This window comes from Taudactylus pleione, unplaced genomic scaffold, assembly GCF_031769625.1.
Source record: "Taudactylus pleione unplaced genomic scaffold, aTauple2 ptg000289l, whole genome shotgun sequence".
Lineage (NCBI taxonomy): Eukaryota > Metazoa > Chordata > Amphibia > Anura > Myobatrachidae > Taudactylus > Taudactylus pleione.
Genome location: NW_028284691.1, coordinates 3,410,759 through 3,429,693, shown reverse-complemented (window position 1 = coordinate 3,429,693; position 18,935 = coordinate 3,410,759). Strand labels below are relative to the sequence as shown.

The window sequence follows — 18,935 nt, the reverse complement described above, 5'->3', positions numbered from 1 at the left end:
CTCCCTCCCTCTGCCCCCTCTCTATTTTCTCCCATCATTACCACTCTACCTGTATCAGGACTGAGTGACTGTACACTACTGTCATTCTCTGTTGAAAGACGCATGCCATGACAGTACAATAGTACAGAGTATGGCATATACCTATGTATGTTAGTAAGGGAGTATAATTGTACTGTGCCAACACTCATTCCTATATTAACAATATGTGGTTTAAATAAATTTGAGTTTTTTCTCCATCTCTTGTGCTGAGATGATTGAGATACTTCTTTCTGTGTGATGGGCTGGCAGATCAGGTTGTATATTGCAGTTCAGTAGTAGCAGCTGTAGTGCTAAATCTTGCCTACACCTGATTGAGAAGAACGTGCACATGTCTGCCAGCCAATACCATGGTATGCTTGGGCTTGTATTATCTCAAAAATAAAATAATAGCAACACCCTTGCGGAGCCTAGCCAAATCACTTGTAGATATAGCTATCCTAGTCCCTCTCTCTGTCTCTCTCCCCCCGCTCCCTTCCCCCTCTCTCCCCCCCTCTGTCTCCATCCCCCTCTCTCTGCCTATACTGTATATATATATATATATATATATATATTCCTATATATATATATATATATATATATACCCAATCCAAATCCTGGCAGTGTACTAGATCATGTCTGCTATACTGCCGGGAGATGGTTCCCAGCTGTGTTGCGGACATGATGTAGTATGCTGCCATCTTGCCCTTTAGTGGAGGGTCCAGAGATAAGGCAAGGGGCATAGTAGTTGCTGCTTGAGGCCGTGGCAATTTTATTGATGGGCCCTCACAATTTAGTTGCCCTGGGGCCCCCACAAGCCTTAATCCGGCCCTGGCAGTAGCCTGCTGTAACCTATGGTCTACACATCACAAAAACTACCGGGAGATGGTTCCGTCAGAACCCTCCCCCGACAATGGCCGCGACGCATGTGTGGTATGTAGACCGCTCATGCACTGGAGTCCTGGCACAAGACTGGAAAGACCACTGACGCAGTCACTACACTCCCAGCACATCACAGGGACGGACCCCTTTTGGAGCACCTGTCCCTGCATGTGCTTTTTGTTACGCCCAGATCGCATTGCAAATACGATCAATAATAAATGGGTGGGTCCCCTAGTCATGTCAAGCCTGCGTTTCTCTCTGAGCATGCACAGAGCTGAATCTGATGTCTGGCGTAGAACTCACTCTTCATCAGCGCCTGTGTCTCATCAACTTTTGAATTGTATTAATAAACCATTTTATTTATGCATACAGAGAAGCCAAATAATGAAATTGTAACACCAAGATAGAGTCTTTTCTATGTTTCCCGTTCTTTGCACGTTGGTATGCCTATTTTGTACTTGCCAGTTTACAAACAACATATGTCTACTGAATTAACTTATGCTGAGTGGAAAAATAACACTACACATAAAAATGGTTTTGGTTTTTGGAACCACAGAAAAGTTCTGCAGATTAGTAAAGGGGACTTGAAAATGTATTATATGCAAATGATCTTGTAAAACGTCTATGTTGGTTATGGATAATATACAAATATATTAATATAAGTAAAGAAACACACACACACACACACCCACACACACACACTGTCAATGTTGCAGATGAAACACAGTAACACACAGTAAACGGTGTAACAGTTTCCACTTAAAACCTGCAAATTTGAACTTCCCATCCCCAAAGCTGTAAAGCTGTAACAATTATAAGTAGTTTAGTTAACTTCTACTCATCTGCAGATATTAAATATTAGCATACTGTATTTAGGGATGTATTTCATCATAGATCACAGCAACAACATACATTAGTAAGGATGTGACAGATAATAATTGCAGGACAGCACAGTCCAGAGCAATCTTGTGGGGACCCTCCCTTCAAGTGATGCATTTGAGGGATAGTTTGCTAGTAGGCGGGGAACACGTTCATCAAGAACAGGACTGACACTAACATAAGCTATGCACTCCACACAGCTCTGACACAGTCCTCCACTCCACACACAGGGCTTGCATCAACATAAACAGCCCGGCACTACACGCACAGGACTGAGCCCTGCGTTCTACACAAAGGACACATGCACAGAGGAGGGGTTGATACCAACAAACAGCCCTGCTTCCTTGCACACACAACTACCACTCATGAATACTTGACTTAGAAGGAACACAGGATAAGAAAATAGGATTTATATTGACACCAATAATAAGATATCTGTGACATATATACAGATGTGACACATCCACAAGTTGTTATAGGCTCACTAGTGTGAAACATCAGAACAAAAAAAAAGTTGTTCAAGATGTTTAAAGTTTCTATCGACACAGAAATATGACTGTTTGCAACTGGAGCACTGAGCACATCAGCCATTTATCTGTCTACCGTACAGAGAAAGTGACCCCCACTCACATTCACATGAGGATGCATAGGAAACCCTGAGCTGAGCATGGAGCTCGCGGATGACCCATACAATCCATTGAGGCCGGCTCGCAGGACACAGTGGCTGGTCAGTGTCCTGGCTCATCATTATGGCCTGGACCAGGGGCTGGAGAATGAGATAATCGTGCTAGCCACTGGATTGGACCAGTACCTGCAAGAGGTCTTCCACCACCTAGATTGGCAGGCTGAAGGTACCATTTCCAGGGAGGAGTTCAATACTTTGTGCAGGGTACTGGAGTTGGAGCCGGGCATAGAGGAGTGTGAGGAGTTGCTGGACAATCTTCCCGAGCGCCTCACCTTTCGACACTTCCATGCCAGGCTCTGTGGATACTTCAGCTCTAAAGCTGGGGGACCCCGCCTCCCTATGGGACAGGAAAGTGAACACATCCAGGCTCAGATCCGACTGCGTAGCCCATTGAGGAGGAGGAGGGAGACCCCAAGAATGACTGGACAGACAGGGGCAGAGGATGAGCTCCGGATACTGGAGGATGAGAACCACAGTCTCAGGGAGTTGGTGGAGGACATGAGGGCGGCGCTACAGAGCAGTGATGCCCGCTGCTTGGCACTGCAGGTGAGAGATAAGGGGACCACGCAGGAGGAATACACAAAGTTGTCACTGTTTGAATAAAAGTTGATGAAAAACACTTTGCTAAAGTGCAGATAGATATATAATAAAGATTGATATAATCCATGACCATCCAGCTATTGTTAAACTAAAAATTCAGCAAGACTGGTAGGTTGTGCTGGGATTTGTAGTTCCACAACAGCTGCAGAGTCGCAGTTTATCTAATCCTGATCTGAAAAGATCACATGTAGTGCAGCCTTATTCAACATTCAGCATTTATACTTCTCAAAAAGGCATAAATCACTTAACATATTACTTTACATACTAACACCCAATAAATAATTCTAACATAAAAATTTACTAGAAATATTGAGTATACTATAGAGAACAAAATAAGTAAGTTTAACGCCTGAGTCTAATTTTCCCTTCTATTCAATTATTTTCTGATTAGCAATTAAATAACATTATACAAGATTTAGCATGCACCAATATGTTTTGGACATGAAGAATTAGCCCCAAATTAGAAATTAATGTGTACAGTACTTTGCTTATCTGACTACATGACTGCTGTTTGCTATTCTGCCAGTTTCTTACTTACTAGATGACTTTGGTAATTGGTTTGGCAGTACATACTGCAGATAGAAAAGCCCTTAATATAATATTGCTGAATCAAGCTCAAAGGAGTGTTTGACAGTTAAGGGGCCTATCCATTGCACGATTTTTTGAACGATCCGACCAAAACCTCCTGGTTTTGGCCAGATCGTTCAAGAAATCGTGTAATGGATAGCCGGCAAGGAGCAGCGATGTTCGTGCATGCTGGGTCCTTGCCGACGCCGACTATCTATTGAACATGCCCATCAACCTGACGACGATCGTCAGGTTTGCCATATTCAGAGATAGGAGGTCGGTCTCCTGCACTAACTGACGTTCAGTGAACGCCGTTCAGTGCAGGCACCGCACCTAGGCGACCTGAAGGACAGAACGCTAGTCATTCAGTTGTTCAGGTCACATAGTGGATAGGCCCCTTTTATAGTATTTATTTATTACCAGTTATTTATATAGTGCACACATATTCCGCAGCGCACTTACAGAGTATATTTGGCCATTTACATTAGTCCCTTCCCCAGTGGAGTTTACAATATACTGTATATTCCCTGCCATATGTACACACACCAGGGTTCATTTTTGTCAGGAGTCAATGAACCTACGAATATATTTTTGGATTGTGGGAGGAAACCAATGCAAATTCCACACAGTTAGGGCCATGGTGGGAATTGAACACAAGTCCTCAGTGCTGTGAGGCAGTAATGCTAACCATTACAGCATCTGTGCTTCCCCTAGTATAAATAGTTCCTCTTAATAATTAATAATTTAGAAAGTTGGTCTCTTAATAAACTAGATACTTATTTGCAAGAAACAAATTTTATTGTTCATGACTTACATGATATTGGTCCACTAATTTCACAATACATATATCTATGTGGTTGTGCCATATAAAACACTACTGAGTTTAGCTTGTCTCAGAGTGAGTTTTGACAGTTAAACCTTGTGCCAGAGTTAGCATACAAAACATTCTTGCTCATTTGGAAAATGATAAAATGACTTTGTTCCACAGATCTAGCAGTAGTTTTAGGCATCTATTTATCAAACAGTGATAACACCTTCTTTGCAGAAGAAAGGGTCTGGAGATGATATACTGACCATGCAGGTCAGTTGTCAATGTTTTGTCTCATGCGCATATTAGTGTTAGGCTACCGGTGAGGAGTACAGTATAACATAGAAGTGGAGGTAAGAAGAGTCTCAGATTGTTCATTTGCGGTTAAAATGCTTTCTAATCACTACAATATACAGTGCTATGGAATGCACCACTGACCCATCAATAATAAATAGACCTCTTCAACAGAAAAACAATAGCATAAACAATAGCATAAATATTAAATCCTTCATTAACACCAGGTAGTTTTAAAATTGACACAGTCTATAGTTATAGCCAATTTACAGAACTATAGGCCACTTTGGATTCAACTATAATATTTTAAAAGCAGCAGGATTTGACAACAAAAAATTGTAGTAATCAATTTTTTTCATATGCATTTTTCATAGCTGTCATATGAATTAAAGGGGTTGCTATCTTTTTAAAAACCCCTGCTACAAATAGAAAAAACAAACACCCAAATTAGTACACCAGCACTGACAACCATAGCCATAGTTTAATATAGAACTCTATAGAAATGTCTCCGCAGAGCTCTAGTTTATATTCAAGGAAGGTGTACATACAGTAGGGGGTATATTTACTAAGGATCATGTCTGGCTGAGTTAGTATTTCCGTGAGAATTTCACCTGATGTCAATCATGGAGATTTACTAAACACGGAATTAATAACAAAATCTACCTGCAATACACGGGTGAACACACAAATAAAAGTCAATATACAATTTTTTCTCTCCAAGCTTTCATGAATACCTCTCACAATATGTACAGTTGCCAGTTTCTTTCCAACTGTTGGACTCCTACTGTTATTCCCAGCAGGGGTGTATCTAGAGATCTGGGCACCAATGGCAAAGTAAGGGACTCCCCTACCTGGTGCCAGGACATGGAGCAAAGCTCTGCCAATCTTCACTACCTGCAATGCACTGCCCCCAAATCTGATTGGCTCACTGACCCATAGAGTAGGGCTGACTGTCGGTGAACAAAACTATCGATGATTAACCCACCAATGGCCATCCCTAAACCATAGCTCTAGACAGTAGTATAGTACAAAACCGCAATCTCCAGAACATCAAAACTTCCCTGTAGGGAAAACTTTGTGATGTTGGTGGTTGCGAGGTGTCCGAGAAATGATTAGACTGCCGGTACCACATGGTCATCAGTACTAATTGAATGCACCCCACAGGCTTTGTAGTACTAAACAGATTATACATTGTAGTCAGTGAGAATAAAAACTTCTAACTGTGGTGCTGCAATGTGAGGTTTTAATGTTAGGTACCACTGTAGTTAGACCTATTACACAACTGGTGCTAGTCATAAAGCTGTGCTCTCACATCTGGATTGAATAGGCTCACAGCCCAGATTTATTTCAGCTCTATAAAAAGTGGCATTTCGGTTGCAGCTGCATAAAATGTAAGAAAACAATTCTTGTATTACATATGATAACGATTACATTCAGGGTTCCTTACTGCAAAGGGGTATTAATCAAAGTCAAAACTCTCACATGGTAAAAACTTAGAAATGTGTTTACCACATGGAGAATGAAATACAGAAAATCAAAACACAAGAATAAGCTAACTGTATATGTTGCCATGGGCGTAGAGAGGCGACCAGGGAGAAGGGGTGTGCCCTGATCACGGGAGGCGTGTCTACGCCCCATTAGAGGAAAAAACACTTTTATACTCGCTGGGGATTGGGGCACTGTGAGCCCCTCAGCCCGGCCCAAAGCCGGGGGGGTGATTAGTGTGATCGTTCCCCCCCACAGGTAGAGGAGACTACCACTGCAGCCCAGCACATGCTGTCAGGTAAGAGGGGAGGGGGGGGCATTGGACCCAGGCCCATCCAGAAAGCTCCTGCTCGGGTAATTAGTACCTACCCCCCCCTCTCTGCACCCCTGTATGTTGCACTATAGAAAAATATTCTATTCTTTTAATATACGAGGGTAATCCGGGAAGTAAAGACCATTTGCCTTTTAAACACAGAGTACCGTTGTCTATTTCTCCATCAGGAGGGCTGATAGCTGGACAGGGCCCAGGGAAGAGTGTGTTGGCTTATCACGGGAGACGTGATGACCACGCCCTTAGGATATAAAAAATTATTTTTGCAGTGCGGTGCAAAGCCGGGGGGGGGGGGGGGGGAGACTATGTTTAGGAGACTGCAGCTTGTGCTGGGCTGCTGTGAGGTAAGAGGAAGGGGAGGCGGCACTGGACCTGGGCCCCTACAACAGCAGGCCCCCCTCTCGGCCCACCTGTTTATCATAACTGTTCCCGAGCTTTAGAATCCCCTTATTGTACTCAGTTGCCTGCAGTCCATTGAACCAGTTGCTGACTACAAGCTTCAACTCATCATCACTTCCAAAATGTTTTCCGCCCAAGAACTCTTTGAGCTTAGTGAAAAGGTGAAAATCGCTTGGAGCAAGGTCCGGACTATAGGGTGGATGATCGAAGACCTCCCACCCAAAACTGTGACAAGTGATGGGCGTATTGGTCGATCTTCATCACATTCACTCACATCACCATACACCTGCTTTAATTGACAATAAATTTCATCAGGTCTTACACATTCAAGAATTGACTAACACTCCACACTTCATAGAGGGATTTTGCTTCGTAGAGTTCATTTTAACAACAAGCAACATTGGCAAAAACAACCATAACAGCCACTCACAGAGCACTTAGGAAACCGGTTAAGGAAGCCGCCCAATCATGAATTGGGGAGGGTGAATGACTTGCAGGGCGGGAATGTGCAAACAGTCTTTACTTTCTGGATAACCCTTGTATTTATTTCATACCTGCCGGGACCCTCCCGAAAATCGGGTGCTGCTCCCGGCACACTGCAAGAGTAGGCAAGTTCCCCTGAATGGCGTCCGTCCCCCCGCGACCCCCGTGACCTCTACGAAAGTGGGTGTTCCAGGGGTGCAATGACGCATTTCACGCTGAATCACGTCATTGTAGCCCTGCTCCCTGCTTTATAATGCCGATAATATCGGTATTATAAAGCGGGGGGTGGGGCCACAATGATGTAATCGTGTCGGCACGCCCCCACTTCGCTTACTTATACTGCCCCCACCCTTCCTGTATGATTTATTTACAGCATATAAAGAAACAGAGAAATTACATTGCTTCTTCACATACTTTTAGCTGGTGTGTGTGCATGCGTGCATGCTTGTGTGTTTTCCCAGATCTATTTAGTTGAACTTTCTATTTATCCTGCTTTTGTATACAACCCTCTTGAAGCTCTTTACTGTATATTACACTGAGGCCTATTCATCATCACTAATGGGTCTGTTACACATGGAGAAACACTTGTTTTTGCATATTTTTAGTAACGGGACAATTCATTACTAGGGGTCCAATCGGTCTGCTTATTATTCAATAAACTCTGAAAGCTGAACATTTTTGGAGTTTGCCTATGGAAACCTACCCCATCTTCAGATGGCATTGGTTCCCAAAGCCCCACTCCTTCTGAATGGAAAGAGTGCAGGGTTTGTGAAAAGGGATCCGATTGGATCTCTCTGCTCCCTCCACACTGCATGCCCTCTGACAGTGCACATGCGTGAATTCAGTAAAGTTCCGTATCTGGCCCTGATGCAGAGCTGGACGCTCTTTCAGAGTGCTTGCTCTGAATCAGGGCGGCATTTTTTTTTTGAGCCGGCCTCCTGGCCGCTCGCTAAGCTGTGGGTGACCACCCACAGCTTTTGCGAGCGGCCAGGTGATGGTCACAATGGTCGCGACCATTGGGCTTGCGACGAGACCCCTGTGGACTTCTTGCTCTAATAGAGCAGGAAGTCCACCTGCTGACATCACACAGTAGGGCCGCCCACAAACGGAAGGCGTTCCCTCGGGAACGCCTCCATTTGTCCAGCCACCCCCTCTGCCCGCCTCCAAAACGGGGTGAGCTGTCAATCACAATCGACAGCCGCCCCGTTTTGGTGCGAGACCCGTAGCAACGGAGCGCCCGTTGCTGGCCGGGTCTCATGCATGCGCATGCTGGAGGCGGTGAATGCGCAGGAGGTAAACATCGACTCGCTTGCGAGCGCATAGTGCTTGCGAGCGGGTCTGAATCAGCCCCTCTGTCCCAGCGCTGGACCAATTTTGAATTGCTTCAGTAATATGGTATCCAATGCCAGGGACGGCCTTGTTTCCACTTTGAAGGTATTGCTTTTGGCTGCAATTCTTCCATGAAGACCGCTTCTGGCCAGACTTCTCCGAACAGTAGATGGGTGTACCTAGGTTCCACTGGTTTCTGCCAGTTCTGAGCCGAAGAGCTGGAGAGTGGTACAATAATGAGTATTTGCAGGCAACAGTGAAGCATGGCGGAGGTTCTTTGCAAGTTTGGGGCTGCAATTCAGCAAATGGAGTTGGGGATTTGGTAAGGATTAATAGTGTCCTCAATGCTGAGATATACAGGCAGGTACTTATCCATCATTCAATACCATCAGGGAGGCATGTGATTGGCTCCAAATTTATTCTGCAGCAAGACAACGACCCCAAACATACAGTCAATGTCATTAAGAACTATGGGGGTCATTCAGACCCGTTCGCGAGCAAAGGACGCTCGCAAACGGGTCGATGTTGCCCCACTGCGCATGCGCACGATGGAGGGAGCCCCGTCGTGCGCATGCGCGAGACCCGGACTGCGACAGCCAAGCTGTCGCTCCGGGTCTCGCACCAAAGGGGGCGTGCTGTCGATGTTGATTGACAGCACGCCCCCTTTGGTGGGCGTGCCGGGGGCGTAGTGGCCAGATGGAGGCTTTCCCATGGGAACGCCTACCGTCTGAAGCCGGCCCCACTGACATCACTAGTGATGTCAGTGGGAGTGATTTTGGCTCTGACTCCAGGGCTTGCGGCAGCGAGACCCTACCGCAGGGTCTCCGTCGCAAGCCCGATGGTCGCGATGGTCTTGACCATCACGACCATCATCATGGACACTTGCTATAGCTGTGGGTGGTCACCCACAGCTATATGAGCGTCCAGGAGGACGCTCCATTTTCAAGGAGGAGGGCCCTGATTCAGAGCGTGCGCTCCGGTCAGAGCGTTCGGCTCTGAATCAGGCCCTATCTTCAGTGTGAAGAAGAACAAGAAGTCCTGGAAGTGATGATTTGGCCCCCACAGAGCCCTTATCTCAACATCATGAAGTCTGTCTGGGATTACATGAAGAGACAGAAGGATTTGAGCAAGCCTACATCCACAGAAGATCTGTGGTTAGTTCTCCAAGATATTTGGTACAACCTCCCTGCCGAGTTCCTTCAAATTCTGTGTGCAAGTGTACCTAGAAGATTTGAAGATTTTATGTTGTTTTGAAGGCAAAGGGTGGTCATACCAAATATTGTTTCGATTTAGATTTCTCTTCTGCTCATTCACTTTGCATTTTGTAGATTGATAAAAAATAAACCATTAACACTTCTATTTTTGAAAGCATTCTTACTTTGCAGCATTTTTCTGATCCTCGTGGCCCGGTAGCGGGGTCCCCTTTGTCCCCCCTTGTCACCAAGCCTGTCCAATGCTGCAACTTGTGATGAGTTGGTACCAAAATATTGGGCCACTTTAGGAACATATTGATGTATAGGCCCCTATAGTCTCTGCTGTTATTGCGAGAAACTGTTAACAGTAGAAGGTGAAATTCTCTGTTTCTAACCAAAAGCTGACCCTAAAGGCCATAGGCCCTCATTCAGAGCCGTACGCTCTGAGCACAGCACACGCTCTGAATGAGGGCCGCCCTCCATGAAAATGGAGCGTCCTCCTGGACGCTCGTATAGCTGTGGGTCACCACCCACAGCCTATACGAGCATGCATTTTGATGGCCGCGATGGTCGTGACCATCGCGACCATCGAAACTGCGAGCCGGAGCCTGCGGTTGAGGTTTTCAACCGCAAGCTCCGGAGTGATTTTGGCTCTATCCGAGCCAAAATCACTCCCACTGACATCACTAGTGATGTCAGTGGGCCGGCTTCTGATGGGAGGCCTCTGAAAGAGCCCTCGCTCTGAATCAGGGCCGTCCCAGCTAAATTTGGAGCGGCCTCCCGGCCGCTCGCGTAGCTGTGGGTTTCCACCCACAGCTTATGCGAGCGGCCAAAAAGATGGTCGCGATGGTCAAAGACCATCGCGGCCATCGGGCTTGTGACGAGACCCTGCGGTAGGGTCTCGCTTCCACAAGCCCAGGAGTGATTTTGGCTCTATCATTACTGATGTCAGTGGGGCCGGACTCAGACGGTAGGCGTTCCCATGGAACACCTCCATCTGGCAGCCACGCCCCCGGCACGCCCACCAAAGGGGGCGTGCTGTCAATCAACATCGACAGCACGCCCCCTTTGGTGCGAGACCCGGAGCGACAGAGAGCCTGGCTCTGAATCAGGGCCTCAGGGGGTCATTCAGACCCGCTTGCGAGCGTCCTTTGCTCGCGTGCAGGTCTGAATGACCCCCTGAGGCCCTGATTCAGAGCCGGACGCTCTGACAGAGCGCTCGCTCTGAATCAGGGCCGTCCTTCTTCATTTGTAGAGCGGCCACCTGGCCGCTCGTATAGCTGTGGGTGACCAGCTCGTATAGCTGTGGGTGACCTTGTGGTAGGGTCTCGTTGCCGCAAGCCCTGGAGTGCTTTCGGCTCTATCAGAGCCGAAAGCACTCCCACTGACATCACTTGTGATGTCAGTGGGGCCGGCCCCAGACGGTAGGCGTTCCCATGGGGGCGTGCTGTCACTCACCATCGACAGCCCGCCCCCTTTGTAGCGAGACCCATAGCGATGGCTTGCCCGTCGCTATCCGAGTCTCGCGCATGCGCACGATGGAGCCGGGTTTGTCATGTGCATGTGCACTGGGCCAACATCGACCCGCTTGCGAGCACTCAGCGCTCGCGAGTGGGCCTGAATTAGACCCTGAATCAGGGCGTTTTTTTTTTTTTTTTTTGGAGCGGCCTCCTGGCTGCTCGCATAGCTGTGGGTAACCACCCACAGCTATTGCGAGCGGCCAGGATGATGGTCACGATGGTCAAGGGTCTCGTAGGGTCTTGTGGCCGCAAGCCCCAGAGAGCTTCTGGCTGTAATGGAGCCGGAAGCTCTCACTGATATCATTGGTGATGTCAGTGGGGCCGCCCACAAACGGCAGGTGTTCGCATGGGAACGCCTCCGTTTGTGAAGCCACCCCCACGCCATGCCCCCAAGACGGTGCGAGCTATCGATCAAATCGACAGCTGTCCGCTTTTGGTGCGAGACCCGGAGTGACGGAGTGCCCGTCGCTAGCCGGGTCTCGAGCATGCGCACATCGGAGCCGGCTCCGGCGTGCGCATAGCGCTTGCGAGCGGGTCTGAATCAGGCCCAAAGTTTCCATTCTCTTATTGTACAATAGTCACAATTTTTGCAAAATTGATTCTTTACCCATCCACATTTTGATGTAAATTACTTTTATTGTTTATGGTTTCACATTGCATAGAGATTTTTTTAAATCTTTCTCAGTAAACCACTAGCGTTGGCCATTGATGGTACAGTTTGACAACCACCGATGATTAGGGCCCGATAGCCACCATCGATTGCTTAGGGCCAATGGTTTCCCTGTAATCCCTGTACCAACAATGCTTTTTTGTGCATGCGCTAACCACCTCTCCCCTTTGCTCATGCACACATGTCCGCCATTGATGGTTTATAGTAACATCAATGGTTTTCCACCAAAGGGCCTGATTCAGACCCACTCACGAGCGGCTGTCCGCTCGCAAGTGGGTCGATGTTCTGCACTGAGCATGCACATGACGGAGGGAGCTCCGTCGTGCGCATGCGCCAGACGCGACGAGCGAAGGACTTTCCTTCGCTCGTTGTGTCTGATCAAAGGGGGCGTGCTGTCGATGTTGATTGACGGCACGCCCCCTTTGGTGGGCGTGCCGGGGGCATGCCTCCCTGACGGGGGCGTTCCTAAGGGAACGCCTACCGTCAGAAGCCGGCCCACTGACATCACTAGTGATGTCAGTGATTTTGGCTCTAATAGAGCCAAAATCACTCCGGGCCTTGCGGTTGAAAACCTGAACCGCAGGCTCCGGCTCGCAGTTTCGATGGTCGCGATGGTCAAGACCATCGCGGCCATCAAACTGCACGCTCGTATAGGCTGTGGGTGGTGACCCACAGCTATATGAGCGTCCAGGAGGACGCTCCATAGTTATGGAGGACGGCCCTCATTCAGAGCGTGCGCTCTGCTCAGAGCGTACGGCTCTGAATGAGGGCCAAAGTTAGTTAGTTGGACACCATCAATGGAGGATACTCTCGATGGACATCCCTACATTACTCACCATTATTTAAAAGTGAAAAACACAAAATGTCGGCTTTCACACTGCTCAATGATTAAAGAAATACATTTCTTTTTTTTACAGCAGGAATTGGCTTGCACATTGAGATGGCCATTGGGCATCAGTGTAATGGGGGAATTTGCAGTGGGATAGGAGTCTTATATATCTGTGTTAGTTTAATTATGATCTTAAAAGATGATGTAATGTAAAGTCGCATTATAGTCTAAAACATTGAAATCCCCATTTCAATACCAATGTAATCCCCTATTAACATATTTTAGGTGAAATGACATTGTCAGTTAGCCTCTAAGGTGGGGCACAGCTTGTGTTCTTCCTAACCTAAGTCTTTGTCTTTAATATTATAGTAGCCGTAGTCCATTATTTATTTATAACACAAAAGTCTGAACATATATGCCATAGATGTGTCTTCTGTACTCTAGATTTTCCTGAGCATCATGGAATATGTAGTTCAGTAATTTGCAGCTGGAATCAGTTGCAATGTTTCATCTAATAATAATTAATTTAACTTTTTCTGTCTGAACACGAGGTTCAGTCTACACATTATTTTCTACAATAGCGTCAGACAAAAACTATTTCTATATCATAACTTGTTTGATAGAAAGTTTACTTCTTTTGGTAATTGCCTTTTTCTGTTTGATAAACACACCTACAGTACTTATTAATATAGCGGGATATCTCCTGAAAACAGGTGTTTTCAGCGGGTACCCCCGAATGTTTTGTTTCCCCCAATTGTATGTAAGCGGGACCACCAGGGGTGTAACCAGTGGTATGGGGATCCCATAGCAAAATCTCCACGGGGCACCCATAGGTCTTCCTATGACCCCCGTCGCCCCCCCTCCACTACCACCCTCCAGCCCTGCACTATTTACCTCCTGAGCCCAACACACCGCTCCATCTCTCCTCACTGAAGCTAGGAGGAGGCGTGGCTGTGGTCCAGGATGTCATCATAGCCACTCCTCCTCTCAGCTTCTCTTAGTGAGGAATGTATCAGAGGAGAGGGGCTCGCAGCGCTGATGAGCCGGCCCGTGCAGCAAACTGCTTCCTAGTCACAGGCTGAAGAGTGTCTGTGACTAAAAAGTAGGGGTGAGCGGGTTCGGTTTTACTCGGATTTACTCGGATCTTTAAACGGCATTTTATTGGCTATCGCCTATCATGTGTTTTGGATAGCCAATATAATAAATCCGAATTTGCGGTAAAGTGGCGATAAGAACCGAGTAAATCCGAGTAAAACCGAACCCGCTCACCCCTACTAAAAAGTAATTTGCAGAAGGGATCATCAGCGGCTTCTCTCCTTGATATGCCGATGAGGTGAGCTGGGTGCAGGGGGAGGTGGGCCTCGGAGGTGCTGCTGGCCCCATAGGAACTGCACCCCCTGCACCCACGGTAGTTACACGTCTGGGTACCACAGCAGATACTAGAGATACTGTACCTACTGCAGTCTCCAATTTTCAATGGCAAAAACAGCCCCCATAGGTGGCTGCTTTATTGCGGAATTTGCCACATTCTGGAGCTTGGCCGCCTACTCTTCTCAAAAATTACTGGGAGAGGGGTCTATAGGATCCCTCCACGGCAATAACCACCCATGAAGAAGAAAGGATGTGATTGCATTAGCGATCACTTCCCTTCTTACACACCGCAGGGATGAGCTACTTTCGGAGGCAATATGAAATTTTAATTATTGGATCTAAAACCCAAAAATTAATAAATATGCCTGATTCACAATTCATTTCTGCATTGTTCTACACAGTAGCGTATCTATCATGGGTACAGGGTGTGCAGTACACACGAGCCCATGGGTCCAGGAGGACCAGTGCGTCCCATGCAGTGCACCTGATCCCTATGCTCCTCATGCGGCCCCATCTTGCTAGTGATGGATTCAGAAAGATGGCGCCACACAGGAGCTAGCAAAGACTCTGAAACCTTTGCTCTCTTTTGCACATGTGCCATCTTTGCGAATTTATTATACGATGGCGCCGCAAGTGAACACATAGGGAGCCGGCACACTGTGCCATCGGCAAGAGGCACATTTCATCAGGGTCGGGGGGCCTTCATGGTGGCTGCACATGGGACCACCCAGTTCTTCTTTATACGCCCCGGGTTCTACATCTATGTCAGCAATAAGAATAGTTGTTATACGGACAAAAAGCATGACAGACTGACAAATGGACAGGCTAATCTACTCATGTTGTTACTGTCACAGACAGACAGCAGCATTTTCTGCCAACAATGGACCTTTGTGCAACAAGCTGCCATTATGAATGTTAGTAACAGTCTAACAAAGTTTCAGCATGCTGCTATTTTCTTGTCTTACACTTACTACAGGTATCTAATCATATCCATATACCCAATTATGATGGGAACACAAGTGAAGTCAAAGGATGCCCTGAACAATATTACAGTCGATGTATTGCATACCAGTGCATCACTAGTAGAGGTCCAGCCACAGCTGCAGCATGCTGCTAATCAGTAAGACTTTAGGATTTTCGCTTGACAGGCAAGCACAAGTGTAATCGGTCCAATAGGATATTGGGTATATATACCCTATAGGATAGTTTCTGCTAAATATGCTACAATGGCTCTAATGCTCTGTACATCACATGCAACACAACTGAGGTATTCTTGCTAACGTACAGTAGTCTAGTCCTACGAAAATTATGTTTTGCATACAACTCCGATGGTGGGTGGACAGAGCCGCAGTGCTACTGTTCCGGTCGCAGTGTCGGGGAAGCCTGATTGACAGGCTGCGCCCATTTGGGGGCGGGGAGGGGGCAGTGACAGGAAGCGTGTCACAAAATGTTTTGTTCCCATCTTGTAGGCGTGCTGGAGCCAGTGTCTCCATCTTGCAATGTAGAATTCCCCGCCCATACTGAATAATCTGAGGGATCCAGTGCTGTGTCTATTGGATGCAACACTGGATCACTGAAGCCAGCAGGAGGCATGTATTTACACAAGTCGCCTGCTGCAGAATTAGCATATTTTAGCATCGCTGTTGTGCAAGGGCATATTAACACCTGAGGGGTCCTGTGTGCAGTGGGTCCTCCCCTATGAGCAGCGGGGTTCTCCAGCTCTGTATATACTTATCCTGTGCCGGCAAGTGGGTCCCTCCTCCTCCTCCGCAGCACCATTTTCTCAGTGATATTCAGGGCACAGTGCCAGAGTCTTTGCTTTCACTGCACGGCACCAGGGTCCTGTGTGCACTGCACACCTTGCACCCATTATAAATACGCGTATGCTGCTGCATCCAAAGACGCAGAACGATTGCTAATAGTGTACTACCCAGAATCAGGCCCATAGGGCAATATATATACTCTACCTATTGCAACCACTAAGCTATTTTTTGTTGCGCAGATTACAAAATGAAAGCAAACATCTGATTGGTTTGCTATGTATTACAGAACATGCAAGCACAAACAACAGTAATTATACTCGCGGAAATTTATTATAATTGAAGTATATGTTTGGATGTTTTTTTGTACATAGGGTAGATATTCTCAGTATACTGAGGAGAAAGTGATAACATTATACATTATGTGTTCTGTGTATGTTTTACTATGATGTGGGAGCCTATTGTAGTATTCTCTGTGCGTAAGGAACTTTTAAGTGGGGGCAGGGACAGATTAACAATGAGGAAGATGGAACTACTGCCCTAGGCCTCCACATAAAAGTAGGTCTATAATCATGACGCGTGTTGATGTCCAGCCGCCCAGTTGGCACACAAATGGCCATAAATCATAAATATTAAAATTATATTTTTATTTTCTTCACAAATTTATAATTTTTTTTCTACTTTTACATATTAAGGGAGACATTGGGGCAAACAATGCAGTTTTCGTGGGTTTTACCGCATCCCCCATATGTAGGTGGCATTACCCAATAGAAGCCTATGGGCTTCTTTTCGTAATGTTGCCCCTTGGGAGGGTTCCGATCAGATCCCTCCCATCACCCCCCGTGGCCGGCGTCCTTCCAGAGCCATCATAAAGGACAGCTGTTAGACAGGGGGGTTGTATAGCATCCCGGAAGCGATGCTTAGTACATACCGCCCCAAATGTTTAATAACACATAAGCTAACAGGTCCATCTTCCAGATGCAGTAGAAACAGCAACATTTTGTGTCAAATATTCCTCTATATGAAACAATGTTTAAGTATTCAGCTTGTATTTTATGTATGTACATAGGTCGGCCTGCATAGAAGTCATGCATTGAAGAGAATGGATGGCATCTCTACCATATCCAACAGGCAGGTGTTGTCCCAGAGTTACACAGTAACAACAAGATGTGTCCAGAGAGAAGTCAGCCTTTTACAGAGCTCAAGAGATGAACAAATGGAGGAAGTGATTAAAATGAACAAAGATTTGGAAGAAGAGTTGAGTAAAACTCAGAAAGCTCTGGTTTACCTAGAGGAGTGTAACCAGCGACTGATCAGAGAGCAGGTGGAGATGAGGAGGAGAGCCGAAGAGGTCCGTCGAGCGGTACTGGCATGTTATGGAAAAGTTAAGGATTTGGAAGAAAAGTCAAGTAGAGTCCCAACTCTCCAGGTGCATATAGAACAGCTGGAGGCCGAACTACAGTATTACAGGTAAGTGAGATCACTGGAGTAATACGTTTCTAATACACAGCTTGCAACATTAAAAATGCCACCAGCATAATTTCCAGGCATAAGCTTCCTACATTGCAACAGTAATGCAAATAATGTTTCCTGATATTACAGAACACAAATTCAAGCTGTTAATTTTATGAGCATCAAAGAAAAGAGAATCCAGCCACTGGCAAAACCAGTAGGCTGTTCACCACCTCAATTAAGAACTATTATTAATGATTTTGGAGTCTTTATGCCTCTGGGATTTAACACATTTTCAAGCAAAAGAAAGAAATCAATATCTGTTTTATGTGCTGCAGGTTCCTGCCTCAGGCTCCATGACTATATAATGAATTTGTAAATTATATCCATACACAAAGAGAGGCATTGCACCTAACATCGTATTTTATAATTAAGATTAAATCCAGGGTCTGCTTAGTGTGAAAGATCTGCATTGCTGTGATGTCTTTGCCAGAGCATTGACTGCAAATAAACCCGATTGTCAACACACATATGCTGAGCAGATATCCAGTTATTAGTTTTCATATTAAATTATAGGATACTTTTTATCTAGTTTTAAAATTGTCATATTTGTATCAATCTGTGAATGTTTTAGTTCATTATACATAAGTTTTGGTGGTTGTTGTGTGAGCCTGATTGAATAGCAGACTGCTGCTGTATAACACCAATGAGCATAAATATCAATGGGGAAAGTCTTGTACATCAATGGGCTTGCCACCGGCAAGTGTGGACTTCAAAATATGCTATGCATGCGTGATCTGTATACCTGACTTATACATGCGGATTTCTGCAGTAACTGGCCCAGCAAAGCGACAAGTGAACTAGGTACACACCTGGCCGACCCGCTGACCTATCTAACGATTGGTAAGTGCATATACACTTACCAATCATTCAGCCTCACTGGTGACGTACTATTCAATGACTTCTATTGCAGACATATTGGGCTGTTGGCAGGTCGGCCATACAGACAGCCAGATGAAACAATATATCTGCTAGAGATATCGTCATCGGCTGTGCTGCAGGGCCGATCAGATTTGTCTGTGAAAGCCGTCGTTCATAGACATTTCAGGTGTACACAACCGCCGATGCAATACAGATATATCGCCCGTTCAACTGAATGTCTTATATAACTGTAGTACATCGGCATGTGTGTGAGTGTGTACCCAGCTTTAAAGCTCTAAGAGCATTTCTCAGAGAATTAAAATATTGCCTTTTCACCACTATCAGCCCCCAATACTTTAATTCATAAACTTGTATGGCTAAAACATCATCCTGTTTTACTGTTATTGGTGTAAATGATCATTTTTGGATTTGGCTGTGAGCATCTGTTTAGAATGTTAATGC

General features: G+C 46.0%; 1 protein-coding gene across 1 annotated transcript in view; it reads left to right on the top strand.

The window, feature by feature from the left end:
* The first annotated feature begins 2,002 nt into the window (after positions 1-2,002).
* The window catches only part of EFCC1 (EF-hand and coiled-coil domain containing 1), a 219,553-nt gene continuing 202,620 nt past the window's right edge, over positions 2,003-18,935 (top strand). The window contains exons 1-2 of the mRNA XM_088482467.1: positions 2,003-3,007; positions 17,170-17,570. Coding sequence (XP_088338593.1) covers positions 2,444-3,007; positions 17,170-17,570 — 965 coding nt within the window. The 5' untranslated portion in view covers positions 2,003-2,443. The remainder of the gene's footprint in view (positions 3,008-17,169; positions 17,571-18,935) is intronic.